General features: G+C 34.2%; 2 protein-coding genes across 4 annotated transcripts in view; one reads left to right on the top strand and one right to left on the bottom strand.

Moving 5' to 3' along the window:
* The window catches only part of TWIST1 (twist family bHLH transcription factor 1), a 162,629-nt gene that overhangs the window by 61,636 nt on the left and 88,690 nt on the right, over positions 1 to 12,303 (bottom strand). The window lies entirely within an intron of this gene.
* Positions 1 to 12,303, top strand: part of LOC117655026 (histone deacetylase 9) — a 166,933-nt gene that overhangs the window by 121,655 nt on the left and 32,975 nt on the right. Inside the window, exons 11-12 of the mRNA XM_087893687.1 lie at positions 322 to 455; positions 7,172 to 7,256. Coding sequence (XP_087749813.1) covers positions 322 to 455; positions 7,172 to 7,256 — 219 coding nt within the window. The remainder of the gene's footprint in view (positions 1 to 321; positions 456 to 7,171; positions 7,257 to 12,303) is intronic.

Genomic DNA, 12,303 nt, shown 5'->3' with positions numbered 1-12,303 from the left:
AAGATATTGTTTGATATTGATTGATAACAAAACCAATGAATTGATTGCTAATAAAACTAGTTAATAAGGGTCACTTCTCTCAATATCTATCTCCAATTTCATGAAGTTTTCTTCGGTTAAAAAAAGCTTCTGTTTTTATACATTATTTTCTGGCTATTCGTAGATGTCATGGGTTGATGGTTCTGAATCCAAATTATTGTTTAAAAATGAAGGTGCTATCACTGGTTCATTCTTCATGTTTCCAATACATCCTAATATGCAGTGATTAGTTCATACAGATATTTCTAATATATTGATTTGCACATTTTATTGACATGGCAGGTTTTGGTCACCTCATCAAAGAGTTGTTGACACTGGCAGGTGGTCGCATGGTGCTAGCCCTGGAGGGAGGACATGATCTTACTGCCATCTGTGATGCATCAGAAGCTTGTCTAAATGTTTTACTGGGAAACGAGGTAACCAGCATATTCAAAGTTAATAAAACAATGTAAAATTCCTGGATATTTGTCATACTATGCTGGATTTATATTCTATTATAGAAATAGAGGTGAAGGTCAGTAGAATTACTTTGCCTTTGTAAGTACTTATAAAAACCATTTGTGGGGAAATTTAATATGGTGATAGTGGAAAACCTATTTCATCAGCTATTCATAGAATGAAAAGTCTAAGTATTTTTTTGAAAAATGATGCCTGTTTTTAACAGAAGTCATTGCTGCCTACATGGATCCAGCCCAACAGACAAAGATTAAGCAGTGTGTTATCCATCCATAAGACATTTTTTTCAGATATCTGATCTTCCAGTGATTAATTTCCTTTATTTAAATAAAGATATGCCAAGTCATTGCAGTTGAAAATGTCATTCCGTAGTGAGTAATGAATAGTAATAATTATTAATAGCTATTAATATTAATAGCTATTAATAACTAAGTAATAGCTACTTAGCTATTAACCACACAGTCAGCTAAAAAGCTGATTTCAGCCTATAGGATCAATAACAAAGTGCCAAAAGATAGGACTAAGTTCCAGTTTTCATAATTTGGAGATACAATTCTTTATAGGCTATTAATGTTGCAATTAGAACCTTTTTTGATGGAAACTCCATTTTCCAAATTGCACTCACTTTCGTTAAAAAAAAAAAAACCTGGCAAGGCCAGCACTGACTTCTCATGATAGCACATGCAACTGAACTCAAATTAGAAAGGTCAGAAAGGCACTCTGCAGTTTGTCAAATGTATTTATTCATGTGCTGAGTATTAGAATTCATAAACATGAATGCAGCAGGCTTTGAAATACTTTTGTATTGCTATTGTTGTTCTTGGCTTCTCTGTCCATGCAACAGTATGCTATTCCATCTACACAACTTTTCAGTAGATGCACACACACACACACACAGAAAGGTATGCAGATATATAGATATACATATGAAATAAGCCACTGTAAGCAAAACAGTTACTTCCAACATTCACAATGAGCAAATCAGGCTTGAAGATACTGAATAATTACAAAAAAAAGTGCTTCACAAGAATTTCCTTTTGAATCTTTGGAAGAAAACATCCCAGAAACAACAAAACATACATGTACAAATATAATTGATTTTTGCACAGAAAATAATCAGTTGAGAAGCTATGTTTTGCTCTACTTAGCTACTGCTATTCATTTTATGCAATAGTGAAAGATGGTTTATGATTTAAACATTTAAGGATATAATTATACAAATATAATTTTATTATGTGAAAAAACTCCAAAGGATAAAAAATTAAAATTACAGGTAGTTGTCAACTTACAACTATTCACAGTGACCAAAGATACAGTGGTATTGAAAAATGTGATTTTTCACATTTTTGCACTTATGACTATCACCGCATCCCCATAATCATGTGATTAAAATTTGGGTGCTTGGCAAACAGTACATTTAAAATGGTTGTAGCATCCTACGGTCATGTGTTACTAGTTTAGGACCTTTCCAACTGATGTCAGGCAAGCAACATCAATGGGGAAAGCCAGATTCACTTAACAACTGTGGTGATTTACTTAACAACTGTGATGATTTACTTAACGACCATAGCAAAAAATCATGAAATTGAGCGTAATTTACTTAACTACATAGTACCGTATTTTCCCCGAAAATAAGACCCTGTCTTATATTTTTTTGAACTCTGAAATAAGCGCTTGGCCTTATTGTCATGCGCTCAAAAGCCCGATTGGGCTTATTATCAGGGGATGTCTTATTTTGGGGGAAACAGAGTATTAGTATTAGCATTTAGACTTATATACCGCTTCACAGTACGTTACAGCCCCTTGGTAAGCAGTTTACAAAGTCAGCATCTTGCCCCCAACAATCTGGGTCCTCAGCTTAGCAATGGAAATTCTAGTTCCAACTGTGGTCATTAAGTCAACGTATACCTGTAATAGAGTATGAGGCCTATCACTGCATAACTTACAAATTAATTGAATGAATTTTTAACTGTGCTGCACTTAGTTATAAATTAAATCATGGAAAACAATGCAACCAGCTTCTCTTGATTGTCAGAGTTTTTGCACCTCAGATAAACCTTTCACAAACATTGTAAAGCCACTGTTTCTAGCATAAGCAGGTTTAAAACTTCCTCTGTTACATGAAAGTGCTCCCTCAACCTTCTGCTCCAGCCTACTCATAGGATCTCAGAACTATTTGCTTTTGAAATTCATCATGCTATAAAATAGTATCAGCTTCCAGTTCATCTCTGGCTGTTCTGGTTTGATGGATACCCTTTGAGTTGGCGTAGCCAAACCAATATCAGTTGTGTATTGTTTTTATTCATCCATTTAACATAATTTATGATCTTGTATTGTTACTTGATTACCATACGCTATCCATACATAGTGTAGTCCTTGCACACTCATTTGGATTAGCTCTTCTAAAATTTCAGGAAAGCAAGCAACAAAACAATCTACTTCTGGATTCTTTTTGTTTGATCAGTAGAAAAGACACAACAAGAACCAATTCTGTTGCCCTGGAATATTATGCCTCAGTTATAATGCATTTAACTTGGAAGGGAGTCCCATTAATTTCAATGTATTTGATTTCCAAGTATGTGTGCTTTGGACTACAGCCCAAATTTGGAAATTATACAGAAACCTAACTTGGATCTAAATCACACTTACTTGCATTCCTATGAAGCCAGTGGGACCAACTTCTAAATGTAAACTTTTAAGGTTACAGTATTACACTGAGAGTCAGTTTGCTTTTCCCCAAGAGTATTTATGTTAGTTTATCATCACTTTTTAAAGCTAGAAAGGAGATCAGCTGAGTCTGTATGGATGTCCAAAATCCCAGGTTTCCAGAAGTTTGAAGGCAAGGATGTTTGAAGTGGGAGAAGGACAATATCCATGGGTGCTGACTCCATTCCATATTATGTTAAGTGAAAAAGTCCAAGGTGGAATTGTTCATTGGTTTGATAAACTATGCTTAGAATATTGTCATACTATGGAATCCTGTGCAGATGATATTTCCAGTTGAAAGGATGCCATGCCAAATGTATAAAGGATCTCACTTCATATATTAACATCTGATGTGGAAATGTCAAGAGTGAAGCTGATTTGAACAGGGATTCTGGAGTACAGTAAGAGCAGACCTGGGCCTCCTTTGCTACTTCAGTTATATGACTGCTGAGTAGAGCTTGGGTGAAACCAAATTTGGCAGGAACTAGTGGTTTTTTCTCTTTAAAATCTCTTTCTAAACTTCCTTAGGGAGCCACTAAGAGGGATATTCTTTTGAGAAGTGTGAAAAGATTAAGCAGTTAGCTCCCTTCTGAAATCTGAAGTAAAAATACTGAATCCTTAATTGAGGTATTTGGGATAAGGAAGATTAAGCTACTTCAAGATATTCATGACGCACTCAGTTGGTGATTTGAAAGCAAATCCATTCATTATATAAGCAACTATCAAAACAAAGAGACCTGTTGTTCCAACTAATTAGAAGAAAAGCTTGAACTGCAAAGGATAAATTGTTTAGATGACTAATTGCTTGAGATAATAGCATGGGATCGGTATTTTAAAGGCAAGGATTTTTCCCCCTGATAATCTCTTACTTATTTTACCAGAAATTATAATTGAAGAAAAGTTTTTTGTGATTTGTAAATATAATAGCACTTGACTTGAACGGAACTTTTGCTAAAGAAAGCTGCAGTTAGGTTGACTTTTAAGTTCTCATCCTAAAGCTGATACTTAGGGCCAATCCTGCCATTAGATAAAATGAGACAAGCCACCTCTGACAGCTGTTTTGATGTCATGCAATTGAAGGAGCGGAACATGTGACAGTTATTAAATTTATTTTTGTGTTTTTCCTGCTAAAGAAAAGTAGAACATTAAATTTTCTCCCTCAGGTGCCAGAATAACTTGATTGCTTTTAGTCTTTTGAACCTTGACTTGGGGAGACAGGAAGGAAACACCTGCTGCCCAGAGGCTGCAGAATGCTGACCATGGTGAGACTCTAACTTTGCATCTTCAAGTTGCTGAATAAAGGCAGTGGAAGTGACACTGGAAAAAAATCCTCTAAAAGGAATAGATTTAATCCATGCAATTGAACCTTATATCTTCATAGAATTGAGAATGAATCAAATATCAACACACAGGGTACATGTACAGTAAGTGCAAGATCTCAAACCTCAGGGCAGGAATAATTTTTTTTTTTTTTGAGACATTGGAGCAGAAAAGTGCTGAGTCATGGACAAATGGACCCATTCTTTACAAAGTATTTTCTTCCCTCTCAAATTTCCTATTTTTATATAAAACTGGGCAACTGCATGATTGTGAGCTCACATTTCTTTATAAAGGCTCAGTAAACCTTGGCTCCCTTCACCCAGCGTGCTTATAGATGCCATTTCTTTGAAAATGCCTTTTCTCATACAGAACATACCCAAATTTAAAAGCAAATGCAAGAAAACATAGGAGAAGCCAAATGGGTTAGCTTCAACTGTTTAAAAAATATCTCTTGGTGTATCTTTTCAAGCATATCCGTCAACTGGTTCTGTTGCTCCTGCACTGACCTTAGTCAGTTGTTTATGTAAAATTCTTTTATAAAGATGTATTTCCACTCTTTCAGTTTTTGTGCTCTTTGGCTCCAGTGCTAATAGAATGCCAAGAAGCGTAGGAGTGAAGGTGATGTTGCAATGTCTGTCAGCTATAGAGTGATTCCTTTTGTTCACTGCTGGTTTCATGATATTTTCCACCCTCTTGTCTATTTAGTTTAATGATTTTAAAAAATGGATCATTGCCACCAGAAATTATTATCTGAAATACAGATTCTCTCCCTCTCAGAGAAAACATGATTTGTTACAATCCCTGGCGTTTTGGTTTTTTTTTTTTTTACAAGAAAAAACAAGAGTGCATCTGGGTCACAAAAGGTGAGAGTGTAATGATTCTACCTCTGGATTCTGATGAAGTTTTACTGAAATGGTGCAGAAGCTGACAGAGGAACTGAGGCCAAAGTTCTAAAATGAATTGTTAGCTATTTGCCAAAGCTGTTAAGGTGACACAAAGGGAGAATGATTAAATATATGACAATAATTATATTATTATTTACTGGATTTGCTCAGGTTCAATTTGCATTTCAGTTAAATTATAAATTATAACTATTATAAGGTAAAGGTTCCCTTTGCACATATGTGCTAATCGTTCCCAACTCTAGGGGCAGTGCTCATCTCCGTTTCAAAGCTGAAGAGCCAGGACTGTCCGAAGACGTCTCCCTGGTCATGTGGCCGGCATGACTAAATGCCAAAGGCGCATGGAATGCTGTTACTTTTCCACCAAAGGTGGTCCCTATTTTTCTACTAACATTTTTTACGTGCTTTCGAACTTCTAGATTGGCAGAAGCTGGAGCAAGTAACAGGAGCTCACCCCATTTCGCGGCACTAGGGATTCAAAAGACTGAATTACCGACCTTTCGATTGACAAGCTCAGTGTCTTAACCACTGAGCCACTGCGTCCCTTTTTAATATTAATATTAATAATAATTAATATTTAATAATATTTTAATTTTAATATTATTGGAACCACCAGTATGCAAATATGATCCACAGTAACATTAATTTTCCAAGCTGAATTTGCATTCCTGATGCTTTAGGAACTAACTGTATTAGCCTTTTGTTGAAGAGTTATCAACAATATGTCTCCTTTTTCAATAAATATATTCATTTGTTTAAAGCAATTATATTGCAATTATAACTCTATAAATAATGCCATTTCAATAAACCTATCATTTTTATTGAGAATGAATTATATCAATTGGGAATTTGAAAAATAAATATGTTAAAGCTAATATAAGGAAAATAATTATTTTAGTTAACATCCAGTCTCTAGAATTGGGGGCAGGGTGATTGAGATAACATTAAATATGATTACTGGAGTTTTATCTTCCCAATTTAAGTAGCTGCGAACACTGCAAATACCAAGCTCTCTTTAATTTTGTAAGTATTCTTTACTTACTTACTTACAAAATAATTGTACCACATTACAAAGTTGTGTAGTCAGATGACAAGCCTGTGTAAACAGTGACAAATTTCCTTAGTCTAAGTAAATACATCTACACATGCCAAATGGTTATACAGGAATATGAAGACAAATTTCAACATTATAAGCCATAACTGCACTGTTCATACAATACTATATTAATATAATACTATGTTTTACTCACAGGTATTGTGTAATGCACATCAAATTAATGTGTGAATTTTTCATTTTTTATTTTAGTCATATGAATTATGGAATGGATTTTGATATTGTATGATCTTTTCAATTCTAAAGCAGCTTCAGTAATGTTTTGTTTTGGTATACAGCTGCACATAGAAACAATGGAATTTGATTTGTGAGTAGCTTACTAAAATTACCGAAATAACTAACATTTTTAAATGACTATTATATAGACATGCACCTGCTCAAGAGTCTCTGTAAATTAGTCTTGCAGTCATTGAAAAGTCCCCTTGGAATTCAATTACATGGTTGAAGAATAGAAAGTAAAAACTCTTTCCCTCCATGGAACAGCAAGGAAGAGTTGCAACAAGTTACTGGTATCTCTCTGATTTACAGTTTCAGATCTTCAATATCTTCAATATTTTTAATGTGCTGTTGCTTCCACTGAATTTTCAGTATATTCATACCCTTTTCTATTTGATTTCTTCTATTTTTTTTTCAGTTGGAACCCATCTCTGAAGACATCCTTCATCAAACACCTAATGTGAATGCAATGGTTTCATTGCAAAAATCCACTGCAATTCATAGTAAGTTTGAGGGATTACTCATCCCAAAACTTTTAGTATTGCTATTATTAACCGAACTGCTTTTGTTCAGATGTTGGATATGTAAACAATCCATTTTTTCTGACAAGTCATAGCATAATAGCATTATATAGTCATTATATAATGCTATATTAATAGACGTTTCCAGATAGCTGGGCAACTGTTTCTATTGAAATACATGGATAAAAAATTGATTGTTTATGAAGACTTGGCTTTTCAAACAAATAGGTTGAGACTGATTCCGGGCTTTATTATTTACTACTAATTAATTATTTGGATTAAATTATGATTTTATTGTACTTGTTTCTTAACTTGTGTTCGCCGCCGAGAATGGCGGCATATAAATACATGTAATAAATAAATAAATTGTTTGTAGTTCAAAATATATTGAGGAACCTGATATTCCTAGATCCATGATAGGGTTCATTTTAGAGCCCATAATCTTTAGAGCTGGTGGCACATTTGAATTTTGAAGGAAAATTGAGGCAAATCAGAAAGCAACTAACACTGATTGCTCTTCAACATAGGCTACAATGTCATAATATATTTTCTACCCCATTCTAATTCACTTTTTTATTTTTCTGGCTATATCTACACTTACCAGCAATGAAATACAGCCGGATCTATCTGGCTCACGCGAACCGGTAGCGCCAGTAGCAGGAGGCTTTACCCACCTTCCAGGACATCATTATGTCCCACTTTTGACCCTCTGTGTATGTGCAGGAGGCTCTGCACATGCGCAGAAGAGGCACACATGAGCATATTGAGCGTAGTGACCACACGCTCACATTCACGAACCAGTAGCGAGGGTAAATGCATTTCACCGCTCTTACTTACCATTTGCATTCTCTAAAAATACATAATGGTCTTACAGTATGTCGGTTTCCAAAGTATTGCCGTAATATGTATAAAATTCTTAATATAGCTGTTTTTGGGACTTCCGGTGGCTGTGCGAAATGCCGACGGAGCTCCTTTTAGGAGTTCCAGCCCCATGACTCCGTATAGCCGCTAGAACAGTGAAAATCAGCTGTCTAGCGGCTTAAAAACTCTCCCCCAGGGAAAAGGGGGAGAGAAGAGCAGAAGGGTCTGGGTAGAGCTTTTTTTTTTTAAGCCTGGGGTTTGCAGGGTGAGAGCTCCCTGAAAGCCCTTCAGAGTTCTGGAGCCGGGACGAGTCTGCTTAAAAATAAGCAGACAGAAGCGTCACGACCACACCAGAAAAGCAACTAGAAAGATTATAAAGAATTTGGATTTTGGATTTTGGATGCTGGCAGAGTTAATCCAGAAGACTAAAAATGCAAGTATTGTATGTTAACTCTGTTTAAAAAGGGAAAGATGGCGCCTTAGGGCGTGAAAATGAAATTTATAAGTGAAAGTCCTTGTTAACATCAGTAACATTCTTAAAGCTACCGGGTTATTCAAGAAAAAGATTTAAAGTGGAAGTGGAATGGAAAAGACTGTGGTATTGATTTTAACTAACTTACATCCTTAATTTGCGTGGAAATAATTGGAGTTAATGACCTGACAGCCGAATTAATACAAACATAAAGAGACAATTGAAAAATGGCTGAAATTAAAGATGGATTATATGAGTCAGCAAATTTACAAGTAGTGACTGCGAAGGACTTAAAAGATTTTTAAAAATCTTTTACTGTTGAGATAAGACAGATAATTAAAAGAACTATTCAAGATTTTAAATTGGGGAATAATAATGACTTGCTGGCTGGAAAAGAGGAAGAAATTAATCAGGATAATGTGCCTTTGGAGGATAAAAGAGACATTGTTGGGACTAAAATGGAAACAGAGGTTCTGGAAGAGGCTTCCATTCAATTAATTGAGAAACAGCAAGAAGACTCTTTACTACCAGTTGATAAATATTTTGACAAGTTTTGGCTTTACAGACAGAATCAATATATAAGGAATGAACTGATGGACTACAAATACAGGAAGAATCAAAATGGGGGCTTCAAATTAAAGGAAACAACCCCAAGAAGAGAAGGCATTCCAAAGACACATCAACTACAATTTCAAACCCAAAATTTTTTGAAAATAAAAGCAGGGGGAGGAGCAATGCCAAAGAAGAAAGTATTATTGAAGAAGGACTGGAAAAAATATAGAAAGAAAGAAAGACTGGTCATATTTTGGAGATTGTCTCATGATGTTAAAAGATTTAATTAAAGTTGGATAACTTTCTGAATTTTATTGTAGTTTTAAAGTATTGAAGTTTAAAGGTGGATAACTTAAAATTTAATGGATAACTTTTTGAAAGTTTTGAAACTTATATTTTGGAGAATGTTCTGTTAATGTATTAAGAGATTTTAAAATGTTTAAAATAAGATTATGATTTTTTTCTTTTTTTTATATAAATGTGAAATGTGATAAGAGAATTTATAAAAGGAAGGTTGAAGTATAATTTTTAAAAGGGGAGTTAACAAGTGTGAGAGAGTTTTGAATTCTGTAATAGTTAGCATATTTTAGCTTATGTTTGTTAAATGCTATATCCTGTTTTTGCTCTGGGAAGTCGAGGGGGTGGGAATGGGGAAAGGGGAGGTTTGGGTGGGGATAAAATGAAGTATGATAATTGATTGTGTAGTGTTTGGTTGTTTGAATATAAAAAATAAAACTTTTGTTTTAAAAATTATACATATACATATACATATACATATACATATACATCATATATATATCTGTTTTTGTATGATGAATGTTGTGCAGGTAAATAATTCTAATGTTTTCAGCCATTTTGACAACTCTTCTATTTTTGCTGTTGTTGCTCTATTAGCTATGGTGTTAAATGTTAAAGATTTACTCCATGCACTCTGTATTTCATTGTTAAATCCCAATGTTTTTCACTTCTTTTTGACCTACACTATTATGCATTGCTATTAGCACATTCATAAGTTAAACTTTTAGTCATCAATTATTGTGATGTATGGAGTGTTATGTCCCAGATGTTGATCTATATAAATTCAGAAATCTTTAAAAAAAAATTACATGATCATTCTGGAGCTTTTTTTCAATGTTGCAGTCACACTAATATTTTATGACATTAGATTCTCATTTTTATATAAATCCCATTGTACCTTTTTTTGCCAGTGTTTATATCTTCTCTTATAATTTTTCCAGATAATTTTGATATAGTTTGTGAAGTGTTTCATCTTTCACTTTACATAATCTGTATTTGCTGTTGAATTTTGATTTTTATTCAGTTGTTCTAAGTGCTTGTTCTTGTGCTGCAAATATTTACCCTGCTGTTTCCTTCTTGATAGATCCAACATGAAGCCACTGTCCATATTTTGCCACTGTCCATATTTTCCTCAGTTTTTTTCAGATATTAACCGGAATTGCAAATGCTTATTTTTCCAATTTCTCATTTGCTGGTGTAACGGGGGAAAGGGTCATTGTTATTTATATATGTGTTATTTATGGTTTATATTAATTATGTATAATATAATAAATGTATTAGTATTACAATTTTAATGTAAATAATCTCTTAGAAAATAAAGGCAGGTGGATCAGGATTCCTGATGTGAAATGTTGTTCAGAAGAGTGATGATAACCTTGATATTGGAGTTTACAGACCCATGTTTGAATTATGTCAAGAATCTACTATCTTTTTGGATCAAGGGCTGCAGTTAGAGGAATTTAAATTATTTAAAATAAACAGATGAAAAAAAAGAGGAGGTGGAGTTGTACTATATATAAGAAATAATTACATTTCTACAAAAATAGAAGACAACAATGATAAAAGCTGTCTTGAATGCATTTGAGTCAATGTAAAAGGCAGGGGGATGACATTGCCATAGGACTATACTGTAGGTCACCCAACCAAACAGAGGAAATAGATTAACTTTTTGTTAGTCAGTTAACTAAGGTATGTAGGAAGCACATCACAATAGTAATGCAGGACTTTAACTACCCTGACATCAACTGAGAGACAAAGTCAGCACCAAACAGAAGATCAAACAGGTTCCTGACAAACCTAGCAAACAACTTTGTCTCCCAAAAAGTAGAGAAGGCAACTAGCGGATCAGCCATATTGGACTTAATTCTCACTAATAGAGAAGAAATCATAGAAGATGTTGAAGTGACAGGAACCTTGGAATATTGGAATTCAACATTATGTAAGCATAAGCAATAGAACAAAGTCAGACTAGAGTCTTGGACTTTAAGAGAGCTAATTTCAATAAACTTAGAGCTTGGAAAGGATTTCATGGATGAGAATCCTCAAGGGGAAAATTTGGGAAACTTTAAAAAGTGAGATTATATTTAAAAAAAAACTTGGGAAACTTTAAAAAGTGAGATTATAAAAGCATAGTCTAGCACAATACTATTGAAGAAAAAAAAAAACAGTTTCTCAAAAGAAACCAATATGGCTGTATAAAGAACTGTCTGATAAATTGAAAGATAAAAGGGACAAGTATAAAAAGTGGAAGAAGGGGCAGATAACTAAGGCAGAATATAAGCAATTAGCCTGTGTGTGCAAAGATGAAGTGGGGAAAGCTAAGACTCAAAATGAACTAAAGCTTGCAACAAAAGTAAAAAATAACAACAACAAAAGAAGCTTCTTTCAACATGTAAAAACAAGAAAAAAGTCAAGGAAACAATTGGTCCATTAGTGGGAGAAAGTGGAAAGAAAGTGACAAGCAACAGAGAGAAAGCAGAACTGCTTAACTCATTTTCTGCTTCCGTCTTTATACAAAAAGAAAATCACCCCAACCTATGAAAAACAGTATCATAAAAAACAGATTAGGAATATAAATTAAAATAGGTAAGAAAATGGTAAATGAGCACCAGTCTACCCTAAACGTGTTCAACTCAACAGACCAGATGAATTACACCCCAAGGTTCTGAAGGAACTGGAAAACATGATCTCAGAATCATTGAACTATATTTTTCAAAGATCCTGGAGCACCAGAGAACTACCAGAGGACTAGAAAAGAGCTTCAAAAAAAAACTTCAAAAAAAAAAAACTTCAAAAAAGGGGAAAAAATAAATCCAGGAAACTACAGACCTATCAGCCTAACCTCAA

The sequence above is a fragment of the Pantherophis guttatus genome, chromosome 4 (genome assembly GCF_059756535.1).
Source record: "Pantherophis guttatus breed Tessera chromosome 4, ASM5975653v1, whole genome shotgun sequence".
Taxonomy (NCBI): domain Eukaryota; kingdom Metazoa; phylum Chordata; class Lepidosauria; order Squamata; family Colubridae; genus Pantherophis; species Pantherophis guttatus.
The sequence above is the reverse complement of the archived record's forward strand: the minus strand, read 5'-3'. Positions and strand labels throughout refer to the sequence as shown.